This window comes from Schistocerca piceifrons, chromosome 7 (genome assembly GCF_021461385.2).
Source record: "Schistocerca piceifrons isolate TAMUIC-IGC-003096 chromosome 7, iqSchPice1.1, whole genome shotgun sequence".
Taxonomy (NCBI): Eukaryota; Metazoa; Arthropoda; class Insecta; order Orthoptera; family Acrididae; genus Schistocerca; species Schistocerca piceifrons.
The window spans coordinates 327562032-327579391 of NC_060144.1; the positions used below are offsets into that span (position 1 = coordinate 327562032).

Below are 17360 nucleotides of genomic sequence, written 5' to 3' on the forward strand. Positions count from 1 at the left end.
TAACATGTCAATTTTAGAAATTAAAGAGGTTATAAGTGATAGTAAAAATCTTAGAATGTTCTGAGGATTGAAATGCTGACCTTCGAATTTGTAATCTGACACTAAGCCACTCAACCACCTAGTAATGTCCATTTTATCCAGAATAATAATAATAATCTTCTTCTTCTTCCTCAACTTCATCTTCATCTTGTACAGTTTCCAGCCGCTGGACAGGTCTCCTTAGAACACAGGCTTCATCATCATTTTCTGTCTTTCCACTACCTCTCCAGTGTTCCCCTTTGTTTTGCACCCAGTCCTTCACTCCTTCCATCCACCTGTCTGTTAGTATTTTTCCCTTCCCTTTTATCTTGTATATCTTTCTGGGTATCCTTTTCTCCTCCATTTGCTTAACATGTCCCTACCATTTAAGCCTAGATTCCTACATTCTATCCTCTAATGGTTCCTCCTTCGTTAATTCCCTGGTCCTCTCATTCCTTATAACCTGTCCATCTTTCTCACTCCAATATTATGTCTCAAGAATTTCCTCTCACTAACTTGTATTTGGTTCTCTCTCTCTCTCTCTCTCTCTCTCTCTCTCTCTCTCTCTCTCTCTTCATTGCCCAGATCTTTAAGGCATTCATCAGCATTGGAGCATACTATACCTGATATTTAACCCTTTCACTTTTTTGAGGGACATCCTTGCTCAATATCAGGCTTCTAATGCCCTTCCAGTATGTTCCTGCTGTCGGTCCTGCTCATTTCTTTTATTCTCCTGTATTAAGTTTCTCAGATACTTGAAATTCTCCACCTCCCTCTGTTGATCCCCACCAATGTTATTCCAGTTCTGACTCTCCTCCTTCATAGTTGTGATCATAGTTTCACATTTACCCATGCTAAATTTCATCCCATAACCTTGTACTATTCAGTGTCCTACATGCAACTGTTTCTATACTTCTTTGTCCTTGTTTCCACAGATCATCAAATTGTCTGCAGATATCATTGCTTTCATCTTTTCTTCACCAGTTACTTGGCCACTCTGGTCATCACCTCATCCACCACCACAGTGAAAAGCAGTGGTAAAGTGTACTTCCCTGCCTCAAGCCATTCTTCTTTTCCAGCCAATTTGATTCCCCCCTCTTCCCATTTTCACACACTCACGCTTCTGGTTTACTTCTCTTATACTGCATGTAATCTGCTTTTGCATTCCTCTGAAATTTCACAGGTCTAGTTACATGGGCTTGGTGTCATAAGTAGGCTACTTGTGGCAGTTCACCAACACAGCAATATGTCACAGCATCCATGCCCATCTGCCAGTTATAGTCCCAGCTTGCACTGTAACCAGGGACCCATTGATAGACAGCCATATGTGGTTTTGGCAGCCACAACACCACAGCATACCCACTTTGTGAGTATAAGCACAGGCCGTACAGTCAGGCAGGTCATTTAAGCATCAGTGAAACATCAAGACCTCTACCATTGTTGTATCGGCTTCTGCCATTAGATCATTCCACTGCCTCTGATCAAACTGCCACCAGCTACATGCACATCCGGTGTTTGTACCCAGGAGCCTCTATTGCCTTGCACCAGACTGTCCACCAGAAAATCTCACCTGCGGCCGAACCTGGCCTTCGTGCCACTGGCTCTGTCTGCATCAGCTGCCAACCAGCTTGTCACATACTCAGCTACCCTTCCAGCAGTGCGAAAATACCTGTCAGCCACATCAGCATCTGACAGGCTCCTACACATCTTCATAGCAGTCTTTGTACCCCAGCTCATTATACCTCTATTCTCCAAAGACTTCCACACCTTGTTTCGAAATCCATTAATCAGGGTGTAAAAATGACCCGGGAGATCCAGGAAAAACCCGGGAATTATTTCATCCGGGAGAAAACCGGGATAAACCCGAGATAAACCCGAGATATTTTTAGAATTCTGGGAATTTTTCATTGTTGTAGTTTTCAGTTAAATTTTTATAATTTTGACTGGTAAGAACCGATACTCTAACAAAGGATATTACTGTATCCCACTACTGCAGAATAATACTTCAACAATAAAACATAAACAAGAGAAAAAAAAGGAAAATAACTTAAATTGCAAAGGAAATGCGCCATATACAACAACGACGACACACAGTGTTCATGCAAGCGTCTGCCTGTTTAAAATGTGTCAAAGGCTTTAGGAAGACTATGCAATGTTTCATAACAACAAATTGCTTCCAATGAGCGTGAAGTCACAACTGTTTACATTCAATTTGTTTTAGCAGTTACATGCGGACTAATGCATATGCGCAGTTAAGTCACGTTTGAGTAGTAGATTCTCCCACTTCTGGCAAGAGGAATGTGGCTGTTGGCTGTGCAAGCAGTCGCAGCCAGCAGCTAGATGCTACCGGGAAAAGGGAACGCCAAATTCATATTCTCATGGGGGAAAAAACTTGTTTCACAAAGTGCCTAGCATCCAGCTCACGTTGGTCTATCGATTATTCATATGATTTTGAGAAGCATTCCTGTTGGTTTTTGAACATTTTTGAACACATTTTAAGTTGATTTTTGAATGCGTGCATAGTGTACGTGATGTCTCTGTCAAGATAATCCTCGTCGCATCTAGAAATAAACTTTCCGCGGGCAAAGGGGCGGGGGGGGCTGGGCTATACAAGCTGAGGGAGTAAAGCAGAACGGATGAATGCCAATCGCTGTCTGATTATGTGGTTGATTGGATTTGCGAATGATCAGCATTGTTATAATTACTAGCAAAATCCATAGATTCAGACTACCAGAGTGGAAATAAACAACTGAAAGGAATAACAAGTGAGAAAGATTACGAATTACCTTCTCGGTGTATCCAAGAAAACGAAGTTTTGACAGAAAATTTTTGGCCAGATCGCTACACTAGTAAGGACCATTAGTACAGTCCCCAGCTAGCAGCCGCCTAAGTTCTATTCTGGAAGTAACACGGAAAACATGTTGTTCGAACACGTAATAACGCCAACCGGAAAATAATCACGGGATAACTAAACCTGTGATTCTGGCAGGGGTAGTGAAGTTAATCGGCGAACAAATTTTGACATTGGCAACAATAGCTACAGAATTTGATGATGACAAAAAATGGTTCAAATGCCTCTGAGCACTATGGGATTTAACATCTGAGGTCATCAGTCCCCTAGAACTTAGAACTACTTAAACATAACTGACCTAAGGACGTCACACACATCCATGCCCAAGGCAGGATTCGAACCTGCAACCGCAGTGGTTGCACGGTTCCAGACTGAAGCGCCTAGAACCGCTCGGCCACACCGGCCAGCCTTGATGATGACAAGATTGTTTGTTAGAACGAGGAAGGAGAAGAAACAGGGACATCACACAAATTATGGAAGAATAAGACGATTCCAAATTTATACATCTACATCTACATCTATACTCCGCGAGCCACCTTACGGTGTGTAGCGGAGGGTACTTATTGTACCACTATCTGATCCCCCCTTCCCTGTTCCATTCACGAATTGTGCGTGGGAAGAACGACTGCTTGTAAGTCTCCGTATTTGCTCTAATTTCTCGGATCTTTTCGTTGTGATCATTACGCGAGATATATGTGGGCGGTAGTAATATGTTGCCCATCTCTTCCCGGAATGTGCTCTCTCGTAATTTCGATAATAAACCTCTCCGTATTGCGTAACGCCTTTCTTGAAGTGTCCGCCACTGGAGCTTGTTCAGCATCTCCGTAACGCTCTTGCGCTGACTAAATGTCCCCATGACGAATCGCGCTGCTTTTCGCTGGATCATGTCTATCTCTTCTATTAATCCAACCTGGTAAGGGTCCCATACTGATGAGCAATACTCAAGAATCGGACGAACAAGCGTTTTGTAAGCTACTTCTTTCGTCGATGAGTCACATTTTCTTAGAATTCTTCCTATGAATCTCAACCTGGCGCCTGCTTTTCCCACTATTTGTTTTATGTGATCATTCCACTTCAGATCGCTCCGGATAGTAACTCCTAAGTATTTTACGGTCGTTACCGCTTCCAATGATTTACCACCTATGGCATAATCGTACTGGAATGGATTTCTGCCCCTATGTATGCGCATTATATTACATTTATCTACGTTTAGGGAAAGCTGCCAGCTGTCGCACCATGCATTAATCCTCTGCAGGTCCTCCTGGAGTACGTACGAGTCTTCTGATGTTGCTACTTTCTTGTAGACAACCGTGTCATCTGCAAATAGCCTCACGGAGCTACCGATGTTGTCAACTAAGTCATTTATGTATATTGTAAACAATAAAGGTCCTATCACGCTTCCCTGCGGTACTCCCGAAATTACCTCTACATCTGCAGATTTTGAACCGTTAAGAATGACATGTTGTGTTCTTTTTTCTAGGAAATCCTGAATCCAATCACAAACCTGGTCCGATATTCCGTAAGCTCGTATTTTTTTCACTAAACGTAAGTGCGGAACCGTATCAAATGCCTTCCTGAAGTCCAGGAATACGGCATCAATCTGCTCGCCAGTGTCTACGGCACTGTGAATTTCTTGGGCAAATAGGGCGAGCTGAGTTTCACATGATCTCTGTTTGCGGAATCCATGTTGGTTATGATGAAGGAGATTTGTATTATCTAAGAACGTCATAATACGAGAACACAAAACATGTTCCATTATTCTACAACAGATTGACGTAAGCGAAATAGGCCTATAATTATTCGCATCCGATTTATGACCCTTCTTGAAAATGGGAACGACCTGCGCTTTCTTCCAGTCGCTAGGTACTTTACGTTCTTCCAGCGATCTACGATAAATTGCTGATAGAAAGGGGGCAAGTTCTTTAGCATAATCACTGTAGAATCTTAAGGGTATCTCGTCTGGTCCGGATGCTTTTCCGCTACTAAGTGATAGCAGTTGTTTTCAATTCCGATATCGTTTATTTCAATATTTTCCATTTTGGCGTCCGTGCGACGGCTGAAGTCAGGGACTGTGTTACGATTTCGTAATACTACTTTTCGATATCGTGCTTGAGAAGCTGGTGCGTATGAATGAAATGTGAAACTATTTCCTAACATAAAGCTTTTTGCTTGTAGTAGGCCTAATAGGCATTTGATATTGGTACTTATTGGATTATATTCTGTCATGTTATAAAAATGGCCATTTGCGCCAAAACAGTCTCGTTTATTTGGTGTGTTATAAAATTGCTGCCATATTAGAAAGCCCTATTTCATTTTATGTAGCAGACAGTGACAAAATAGACGTAATCAGATCGAGAAACCACAGCAGTCTTGGGTATTATTTGTGTTAACAGCTTTTTCAGTATTAGATAGCGACATTTCGATTTTGCATGTAGCAAAATGTTTGACGAACTTTGATGAGTTAATAGATTCTTTCGCAGAAAGGAAAGCACGCCATGTAAAACTGTAGCAAGATTAGAGAGAAAAAATGCTAGGAGCTAAGGTTTGAAGAAATGCGTAATTTCTTGCTTATCACTTGTCGGTATTGGTTTTATATATCCTATATTTAATTTTATGTCACACAAAACAGCAAGTTATTAACTAATAGGCAATAAAGAGTTCAGATTTTCTGAAGAGTTCTTGTTCTCTCAATTACAAATAATCTCATCCGCTATTAATTTCGAGATTTTTTTTTTTAAAGCGGGGTAGGCTGTCAAATCGACTGACTGGGAGCAGAAGAGACACCACAGGACATTTCAATTTCCGCTCTCCTGAATACAGTTTGGAGATACGGTAGAAAATGCTTTATGAAGAGGCATGGCACTGCACTTTGGCATACTTAAGAGCAAATAATATGTCTTACATTTCCTCAAATACATATGTTTTATGTTTCAGACTTTTCAGAAAGATGTGCGCTACAAGATGAACATATTTTGAAAATTCGATTTTTTTTAGTATTGACCCTGTTTGCAAGTGTCGTAGATCCGGGGCTTATGCGCAGAGCAGTCTGAGCTATAGTGGGTTTTCTCCACATGATCCATGTTTACATTTAATGATTTTGCTGTTTCCCCTTCGTTTACTCTCACGTCAAATGAAAACAAAACGAATATCTGTGGCCAGGAGCTATCAAATGAATTAAAATACATGCATGTTATTACGGAAGGCTAAAATACGTCATTAGTTTCAGATTTTATTTCCACCTTTCTGACAGTCAAGCAGTAATCGCCTTGCAGAACAATGAAGTTATTGTTGTCTGTTTACTAAAGAAATTTGACTTTTATTAACCTTTTCTGCAGAGGCAGTCAATGTATTTGAAATGAAATGTTTAATTCCACAATACTGGCTAGTTTCAACTGTTTGCTGCATTTCAAGTGCACATTTTCATCTTCTAGGACGTATGGCATTATGCCATAATAAAGAACCAAACATGATATAATACAGTACTGGTGCTCCAAGAAAATTTATATCCCGAAAACCACACTAAAAAGCTTAATATCAGGCCGAGGTCTACTTCATTGGGAATCTGGACATACGAATGTGCACTTTAAATGTGCATATTTTAGTGTAGTTCATGAAATTTCGATGCTGTTGGGAGTATCCTCTGATGTTTGATCTTTCAATGTTTTACATGTACGTATATATGGGCTTCCTACGTCATGGTAGCTGCACAAGCGCAATGTCGCCTGTTATCTGGCGCTTTCTGGCAACTGCTGAAACAAACCTATTTCTAACAGGTCGCTGGAAAATATTGCAAATGGTGGTTTGAAAAGCATTACTTTCAAAGTAAATATCCTTTTACGTAAGTTTAACTATGTGCGAGAATGTACCATGAATTTCTTAAATCACAGAGTGTTTGACTCTCATTTAAAAATCAACTCTTTGATGACAAGCCATTTAGAAGAATTTCAAACCCTGAAGATCAGACATTTATGTCATTATTAAAAATTGTACTGGCACATTTGCGTGAGATATCTTAAAGTATAACATGCGCAAAAAAGATCAACAGTATATGTGAAAGCTTAGCTTCTCTTGCAGCTTGAGACCAGTACTACATGTGAAAGCTTTTCTTTTCTTGTAGCAACACATTGTATATTAGTTCAAACTATTAACTTTCCCTGTTTGTGTGTTTGTGGTACTTAACAGTGATGTTGCTGTTGGCTGACTATGTCACGTGTCCTATGCTCTGAATATCCGGTGTCATCGGTTGGCGAGATCACGTGACATGAGCTACGAACGGCTTACAAAAGCACATCGAAATCTCAATTTCAATGATTCGGAAAGTAACATGTGCTGTTTAGTGGAATTCCAATGGATGCTTTCGTAATACGAAAATATGCAGCGTACATGTTGCTGCAGATCAAAGATATTTCTTAAACATGTCTTTTTCTCTGAGTTTCGTTTTCTAAAGTGCCGGGAAATTGTACGCCCGTATATAAAACCATAACCATTCAAAGGATCGATAAGAGAAAATATACTGTCACCCGGGAGAAAGTGTATTTTTAACCGGGAAAGCCAGGAAAAATCCGGGATTTTTTTTTTTCCTTGTCCACGTATACACCCTGTTAATGCATACTTTTCCAGTGCCCAGGAAGCCATCAGTAGGTCTGTCCTACTTACAGTGTGTTCCTGTAGCTGTCTTACAGTGGAAAATTAGATCTGCTGTGGACCTTCCTACTTTGAACCCATGTTGCCCTTCTCTCACCATTCCTTCAATTTTTATCTGAATTTGTATTTCCCAGACTTTCTCAAAGATCTTTGCACAATGTCTCATTAGTGTGATTCCCCAATAGTTTTTGCCCTCTTTTCTATTACATTTTTTGAAGATCAGGACTGTTATTCCCTGGGGTCCTCTTCTCTTTTCACGCAGTTTTCATAACTTAATAGAGCCATTGTAACGCCCCCCCCTCCCCCCCCCCCCCAAAAAAAAAAAAAAAAAAAAGAAAAAGTCTCCTGCTGCTGTCACCATCTTTACATTCAGTTCGTCCAAACCTGGTGTCTTCCCCCTGGCATCTTTTCCACGGATATTGCACTTCTCTCCATGTTAACACCTTTTCTGTTTTGCAGTTTCTCTTCATCTCCACAGTTTCTCCCTCTTTCCTAGGTCTTCATTTGGGTTCAAGATTTCCAGTCATATTCAACCATATATTCCATCTCTAATTTTAACCATCCCATATAGGATCTTTTTTAAACCTTCACTATCCTCCCTCATTCTAGCGTACTGTTCCATCCACCTCCTCCTCTTGTACCATGATTCTTTCTACCTCTTTCTTTCTTGTCTAGTACTCTTCTCTTGTCTTTCATATTCTGTTCTGGAACCATATCCTAAAGGCTGTGTTCTTCTTCTGCACTGTATATTTCTTTCTTCATTCCACTGTGGTGGTTTCTCCCCTCTCTTTTTGTTGCTTAAGTCCTCCTACATACTACTTTTGCCATATCCACAAATGTCCTCTTAAATCTTCCCCTATGTCTCTTGCACTATTTGTGGTGCATCCATTGGGAGAGTTTCGTGCTCTTCTTCTTCTTCTTCTTCTTCTTCTTCTTCTTCTTCTTCCAGCTTCCATACCCTTATATGCCTGTGTTGTCCCTCTCTTATCTTTAGCCCCTTTCAGGTTCATTATTAGCAATTGGTGGTCACTATCTGAGGCCTCTGATGGTATTACCTTGATATTTATGATGTTCCTATTTATTCTTCTGTCATGGAGGATATAGTAAACTACTGACTTTCAGCTCAAGTCATTACTGTGTCAGGCAAACCTGTGGATTTCCTTGTCCTTGAACCAGGAGTTCCCGACCAACAAACCATTCTCTTTCATCTTTCTCATTTTGACTGCCCCAATCCTGTGGTCATAGCACACTTTCATACCCTTGTCTTTCTCTTCCAACATCTGTGTTTAAATATCTCATTACTATCACACTTTCCTCCCATCTGTTTCTGCACTCCCCCTTCAAATTCCTGTTATTCTGCAGAAGTGCAGCCAAGCTGTGGGGCGTATGCTTGTAATGTCTCCACAGTCTTCCTCTTCTCTGATATTTTTATCTTCAGCATCCTATCACTTTTTCTCTCCACTGATTCTTTTAACCCATCACTCACTACTACTCTCACCCCATTTTCCACTGCATCGTCACTCCCACTCCAGTGCAATCAACAGTCTTTTTCTTTTCTCACTTCTCTCCTTTGTACCTTGTTTCTGCCAACCCAACAAATAGAATTTCCGTCTTTCCATGGTATCCACCATTTACTTCACCTCCCTAGTCAGTGTCCGAATATTGAAAATTCCCTATCATAATTCATATTTCTGCCAGGTCGTCATTTGTTGTAACTGTCTTTTCTGAGACTTATTCCAATGCAGAAAGCAGAGGGTTATCCACTAGTGGCTTGTTGGTTGTATTGTAGCTTCATGAGAGTCTCGGTAGCCATCACTTTTTGGGGTTCCTGTAGGATTTTCACATCTAAGCACGCAGGGGGCACGTAGTCCCGAGTGTACTTCTCCACTACTCATGCCATCTCCCATGATGTGGACGACACATTGGGCTTTTGAGAGACAGTTAGGGCAAATTTCATTTTCAGCTTTATCTTTTTTATTATTATTATTCTGATATTATGAGAAGGAAAGTTGCTACTCACCACGTAGTGGAGATGCTGAGTCGCAGATAGACACAACAAAAAGACTGTCACAAGTAAAGCTTTTGGCCAGTAAGGCCTTCATCAAAAATAGCCGACACACACACACACACATTATTATTATTATTATTATTATTATTTGTTGTTATTTTAATTTCATTGCTCCTAGTGTTTCACAGCTTACTTATTGTAATTGCTATTATAATCTTTGTTTTACTTATCTCATGTAAATTTGAATGTAACATATACTTTTATCTTTAGTATTGTGAGACAAATGATATTGCAGAAATACTTGAAATGCAAAGATTTGAATGTATGGAGCCATTATATTTTTTATCTACTGCCAAATATTACAGGTGTTTTTGCTAGCTGGCAGAAAACGTAAGAAGAGCACAACAAGTAACTACCTCATATCTACAGATCCAACTGATTTATCAAGAACTGGAGAGTCCTATGTTGGGAAGTTAAGATCCAACCTGCTAGGAACTCATTTCACAGTTTACGACAATGGCTATTCTCCCAAAAAAGCTGAGTCAAAAGAAGATTGGAAACGTTCACCTCGACAGGAATTGGCTGCTGTAGTCTATGTGAGTTTAATTTAAAAATCTTAACTGAATTCATTTTTGTACTTGGGTTATCAGTTTGCATTGCTTTAGAAGAAGAAAGGAAGGCCTTAATTATGTATCTACTTCTCTCCTGCTTATTTCGAGTCGCTGATGAGTGCGTAGAGTGCCCTATAGTCTTTTTGCATTTGGGAGAAAGGCACCCCATCACACCATCCAGATTTAGGTTTTCATGATATCCATAAATCACTTAAGGCAAATGCCTGGATGGTTCCTTAGAAAAAAAAAAACATGTAGATTTCGTTCTTCATTCTTCCTCCAATCTGAGCTTGAGTTCCATCTGTAATGACCTTGTCACCAATATGGTGTTAAATCTCTGTCTTTCTTCCTTCCTTCCTTCCTATCTTTGAATGTTGTTTTCTTACTACTTTCTTCCCATTTATCCTTACGCTCCCTTTCTCCAACTTTACCATGAATTTTACACTGATGAGCCAAAAATTCATCGCAGTACATCGGGATACTGAATTCCACTTGATGGCATTGCAGGCATATGACACTATGGAAAGTACACCAGTGTCCAAAATTAAAGCAACACACAGCAATTTTGCAAGATTGGGTTTATTTTTCCACAAAACATCATAAATGGATGGCAGTTAAGTAGAAACAATGTAGAGTGTACAGAACATAAACAACTACAACATGCATAACAGTAGACAAAAATACTCTTCACTTTTTCCTACTTAATGGATTTGCACACACATTCCGACAGCTGATTAATGTGCTCAGTATGAGGTGTGACCACCTCTGGCACCAGTACAGGACATGCTGTGAATGATATCATCAATCTCATGTTGAAGCAATAACATCCATTCTTCCTGCAAAGCTGCTCACAAGTCTTGGAGAATGGTTGTTGTATGCTGACATAATGCAACCCGTCTCCCTAGTGCATCCCAGAGATCCTCTATGGTATTGAAAGCGGGAGTACAAGCAGGCCACTCCATGCGTGCAATATCTTCTGTTTCCAAGAAAACATCATGCTGTATTGGATAGAGCATTATCGATCAACAGTATGAAGTCTGGCTCCACAGCACCTCACAACAATCGCACATGAGATACCAAGATCTCGTTGCTATACCTGACAGCAGTTAAACCTTGCCAATTCTTGTAAACAGTTTCATGAAAATATGTTCGAGTGATCAATATAATCCCTGGCCACACTATTAGAGATCCTCCTCGAGTCCCAGAATCATGTTCCACATTCCCTCCAGATGCGAATCCATCGAGAATCACTCCCCAGAACTAACCAGGACTCAGCTGTGAAAAGGGCATTGGTTCACTGTTAGACCGTCCTAATGGCATGTGGATGACTCCACTCAAGATGTTCCCTTATGTGAAGATGTGTCAGAGATACACATATAGCAGGTCTCTGACAATAAAGGCCACTCTTCTAAAGCCTTCCGTATGGCGTTTGCCTCATCACAACATGTGCAGTGGATGCTGCAAGGTCAGAGGCCAGTTTTGTGCAGTACTGAGGGGGTACCTTTGTGCCCTTACAGCCAAATAATTGTCCTCTCTTTCTGATGTCACATGTGGTCGGATCTGTCCTGGCCTTCAGGACACAGTTTTAATCTCTCTAAACTGTCGCAACATCTGAGACAGAACAGCATGATTCACATTAAGCCATTGGGTCACATCAGTTGCAACTGTCCTGCTTCCATTCTTCCTATGGCTCTCCACTGCAGAGTCTGATAGATGTCTTCTCTGTGCCATACTGCACCATCTGTGGCTGTGTACACAGCAATTGTGGATGTGAGACTACCCAGCAAACGCTACCCTGTTTGATAGGTGCTCTGACATCATTGTTGGTGTGGTTGTCTGTGGACTGAAATGCCATCCTCCATGCGGAACATGATTGTACGAACATCTGTTGACAGTTTGTTACAAACATCTGATGACAGTTTGTATGATTGTATCATGAATTAGACGCAGGGTGGGTAAACAACAGTTTGTTGCTTTAATTTTGGACACCAGTGTACATAAATGGAGTAGAAATGAATAGGGGCAAATCACTATGACGTGGTGCCTAGAAATGAGCATCACGGAAAAGGTGCAGTTGGTTAGCTGTTCATTGCTGCTGTTGTGGTCAGCTTTGGAAAGTGCTTGAAGGATGGTGGAAACTTGGATAGATGATGAGGTGCTGGATGTCCACACCTCATCACAGGATGTGGAGGTCGAAGGCTTGCCATATCTGTGAAGCGGGGTAGGCAGCAATCTGTGGCAGATCTATAGAGTACGTGGCTGGTGCAGTCACAAGCATGTTTTGAGCACACCATTTGGGGCTTATTGTTTATCATTAGTCTCCACAGAATATGACCACTGTGTGTTCACACGTTAGCCCAGTGACACTGTCAAGTACGGCTACATTGACCACAGGATCATTGGGATTAGGCTGTACATCAGTGGAAACAAGTCACCTAGTAGAGTGAATCACATTTCTTGCTACACCAGCTTGGTGGTGATGTCAGGATATGCTGTCATCCAGACAAACTGCTGATTGAAACATGCACTACACCACAGATGCAAACTGGTGGGGAAAGTATTTTGCTGTAGGAGACATTCATCTGGGTTTTCAAGGGACCTGTGGTAGGAATTGAAGGTTTAAGGATAGCTGTATTCTATGTGAACATTCTTGAGGACCACTTGCATCCCTTCATGCTTGATGTCTTCTCCAACAGTGATGGCATCTTCCCATGTCCATGTAACAAGCCAGAATCATGTTAAAGTGAGGAGCATGATAGTGAGCTCACGTTGATGTTTTGCCCACCAAATTTGCTTGATATGAACTTAATGGAACTCATCTGATATGTTAACGAGTGCCAACACCATGTCTTTAATTTACGGGAATTGCATGACCTGTGCATAGACATCAACTGCCATGTACTTCCAGAAGCCTGCCAAAGATTGTCGAATACATGCCGTATAGAGTCACTGCTGTATTGCACCCCAGTGGTGTACAACTTGCCATGAAGCAAGTAGTCACAATAATACAGCTCATCAATGTATCCAGCGTGGAAAAAAAAGTGTCAGTAAGTTAATTATTTATGAAGTCTGTTTTTGTACATCTACAGTGTTTTGCAGAAGTCCTTGTACCTCTAGGTGAAACAGTATGTTTTATATTATTGTACTCACATATAAAAAATATGTATCTAGTGGACTGTGTGCACCATCACGCATTAACAAAGAGATCTTTGTTTCTTTATGTCCTCCTAGAAAACTTACAGAACATCTTGGGAGTTATGCTTCGAAAGCCTTCCTCTTTTGTGTAGTCTGTCATTAGTTTTACATCAGTATTGAAATGCATGCGGTTTGGCTATTTCCCATAATGAGTTGTCAGGCTTGGTAAGGTCCATGTTACATGATGGCCATTTCAGTGGGTCTATATGTGCTAAACCACACCCAACCCAGCGACTTTGAAATTCTTCATCAAGGAACTCTTGCAGCTGAATAAAAAAGTGTGCTAAAGCTTCATCCTGCTTTCTTGTCTTCGAGTGTAGGTATTAAACCTTGAGCAAGCGCACCATTTTCTGTAACACGAATGGATATGTGACATACTTTGTATGCATGTAAATAATAGCTGTCTTTATGTCACCAAGATAAACATGTATGAGTAAAATCACTGTTTAATCTTATATAACTAAACTACGATAAAATACACTTACATAATACGAGGAAAACACTGTTTAATTTAACAATAATGAAATAAACTTTCATAACATCACTCTGTTGCCACAGACATTTGATACTCCACTGTAATGACCCACACAATGCATTAAATAGTGCAGTTGCATCAGATCCTAGCCATCCACTTATTCAGCTGTTAATTATCTCATAGATAATTAGTGGGAATGTGCTGCTAGCCCATAATCTGGATTGTCCGCAGCCCGTGGTCATGCGGTAGCGTTCGCGCTTCCCACGCCCGGGTTCCCGGGTTCGATTCCTGGCGGGGTCAGGGATTTTCTCTGCCTCGTGATGACTGGGTGTTCTGTGGTGTCCTTAGGTTAGTTAGGTTTAAGTAGTTCTAAGTTCTAGGGGACTGATGACCATAGCTGTTAAGTCCCATAGTGCTCAGAGCCATTTGAACCATAATCTGGATCATTTTCTTGAATGCAACATAAATTTTTTCTCACCCAGCTCACTTTTTATTTTATACTGCTGGTGCTCACTTGGACGTATGACAAGACAATGTATTACTGTGTTAGCTGAAGCAACAAGGAAGGAATACATATGGTGTCTTAACTGTGAAACAACAATGGAACAGGGCAAAACAATTTTATTTGTGGCTGGCACACTTTACACATAGGCACACCTGCTTGAGAGTCAACCATGTCTGGAACATGTCCACATAATTCACAATCCACTCAAAAAAATATTGTCTGAACAGGTACCATGATGACATCTCTCCCCATATGCTAACATGAGGTGGATTCTTATCCACCTTTTGCATTTAATGAAAATTTTCCAAAGGCCATAAAAGCATATTGCTCATGTGTGAACTATAGTATATCACACATTCATCAAAAAATGACACTCTCCAGCCAAACTTGGCATTTCGAAATTTTGCCAACAAAGCATAGCAGGTTGCAGCTCACTGCTCCATGTCACAAATGACAATGTAAATCCTTTCATTTTCAAATCTTTTTTTAATGAGGTCATGCACTTTTGATCACAGCACTTTTAAGTTCAGCTGTGCTTTTTTGTGAGTGGATTTCATTGGAGTCTGCTCAGTTGAATGAGTGATGGCGGCACAGGTTTCCTCTCTCTTTTTCTTGTGTGTGCTAATTGGACTGCCTAAAACTTAATCAATCAAGGTTGCTTCACAAGGGGGCCCTTGCCAAAGTGCTCTCTGAATGCACACTTTATCTCTCTCGTTTTTGCCATGTTTGTGAACATTTGTGTGTCCTGTCTGTAAACAGTGTAACTGTGTCCACTCACATCAGTTGTGGTGTCACAACTAAAATGATGCAGTACTGAAACAAAAGTTGTGGTGTCACAACTAAAATGATGCAGTACTGAAACAAAATAATACATTTTTCACAACAATGCTTTTCTTCAAATGCAAATTTGGAGTACTGATAAAACAAATTTTAAATTCCCCAGTTGTACAAATTAGATAGTTATAGGGACTTTCTCAGTCTCTCTGTATTTCCATTTTTAGTTTCATATGCTAATGGAAAATCTAGCTTTGAAAATAAATTATGTAGTGAGTAATTACCCATAAGTAGAAGATGCAGTCGGTCATTTATAAGCAAATAAACATGAACGAGAGTGAGAACGTTACTAGCTTGCTGACAACTCCTTGTTTAAGTTGTGTACTTAGTTTCCTCATCTAGACATTTCAAAGGAACATATTTATGACAATATTAAAGATTAACAAAAAGTTAAAACTAAGTATATATTTATAATTGTATTATACCTGGTTATTCAACTGCTTTTTTTTTTTTTTTTTTTTTTTTTTTTTTTTTCCCCCCCCCCCCCCCCCCTCCCTCCTGTCTCTGTGCATATTTAATTACAGTACTATTTTATTTTGAATTTACAGTAATAATTATAAGTAATGAAATTAGACGTAAAGGAGCCTGAAAGTGGGAGGGAGAGTGGCTAATGGGTGGGAATGAGAGCAGCAGATGTATGTGACAACAGTGTGTGGCACCATAAGCTCATCCTGGCCACAAGAAGGGGAGTTGTGTACAATGCGTGAAGACACAATACAGTACATTGGGAGGAGAAAACAGATCAGAGGGAAAGAGGAGTCTTCCACAGGGGTATGACCTACATGGCAGGGGGTTCAGAGTGGCTGTGGCATAAGTTTGGACTAAGGCATTGCGTAGATGGGGTTTGTGCCAGAATATCACTTTGGGAGGGGATCCCTTTCAACACTGTGTGTGTGTGTGGGGGGGGGGGGGGGGGGGGGGGCTCTGTAATTCTGAAAATGAATTCATCCAAAAGCTAGCAAAGTGCCTTTCAACAACTTAGCATCTTTACTATTCAGCAAGTTTGTTACCTTTACTCCATAAATTATTTACAATCCACCATGACTGTCCATTACTGTGTGTAAGTCTTAAGTAAAAGAAGAAATTATTATGTGTAACACTCCTCTGTATTGCTTGACAGGGACAATTACTGTTGAACCAGAGGTGCGTAAGATGTTAATCACAGTTTGGTTTTAATGAGTAGCAGCAGTGTGTTGTGACCTCCTCCTCCGTATAATTTCCTGAATCCATTTAACCAGGTCGAAGAAGCCTCGATTCAGATTTTTGCGGTTTCATTTTGATGCATATTTCGTACTTCATGTAAATCTTTCTTCCATTTATTCAATTCGTGCCCCAATTTTTCTAAGTGAAACTGGTTTTGCTCGCTGCTTAAGTTTGGGTGTTTTCTCCTTCTAGGAAAAAAAAAATACCTTTCCTTTGTCACTGAAAGATATTGCTGCACATATTTTCTTTCAGCTTAGGAGGTGCTCTTGTTTTTGTTCTGGACTTAAGTTACAACAGGCATCGTTTGAACCACAGTTCATCAAATCGTCACAGTTATTTCTTGTTTCTTTTAATTTTACCACAATTTTTAACAAAATGTTGATGCCATTCACATGAACGCCCAAGAATTTAAAGAATAAATAACATATATGTAGGTCTTCAGGAGAAATAGGTAATTTTTTATTGCGTACTTTGTTTTCTATATTTTATTTTTGGAAAGTTGAAAACTTGGACTCCACATTACTGTGAAACTCTGGGACCTGCACAAAGACAGATGCTATTAGCAAGCATATGCCAAGAAATCACAAAGGAAGTTGATTCAGTTTTATCTCCATTGTTAACACTTGGTGATACTGCAAAGGCAACTGCTAATTATTATGAATATTAAATGAGCTACAAATTCGAGTGAACGGTGATTGTGAACAGTTGTGTCAGAAAAACTATGAGTGGAAACTGAAATTTGATGTACAAGTTATGATTGTGTTGTGCTGTATTATCTGTTTAGAGATGTGTCATCAATCAAGGATATGGTGCCCACCGTGCCACACATGCTCCATCTGTTACAGCTATTGCAGGGGAGTACATTCTCCAGCCACCTGGTGAGCTAGGAATTTCGCAAAGTTCCACATGTTTTAAAAAAATACTTCCAGTGTGTTTTAGCAGCTATAATTTTGACATTAAATTTCTTTCAGTGTATTCTTCCTGTATAAAAAAAATTCAGGGCAGGTTTCGACATG

At 40.2% G+C, this 17360-nt stretch overlaps 1 protein-coding gene across 1 annotated transcript in view; it reads left to right on the top strand.

Moving 5' to 3' along the window:
- Positions 1 to 17360, top strand: part of LOC124805089 (protein king tubby) — a 61439-nt gene that overhangs the window by 32647 nt on the left and 11432 nt on the right. Inside the window, exon 6 of the mRNA XM_047265527.1 lies at positions 9887 to 10117. Coding sequence (XP_047121483.1) covers positions 9887 to 10117 — 231 coding nt within the window. The remainder of the gene's footprint in view (positions 1 to 9886; positions 10118 to 17360) is intronic.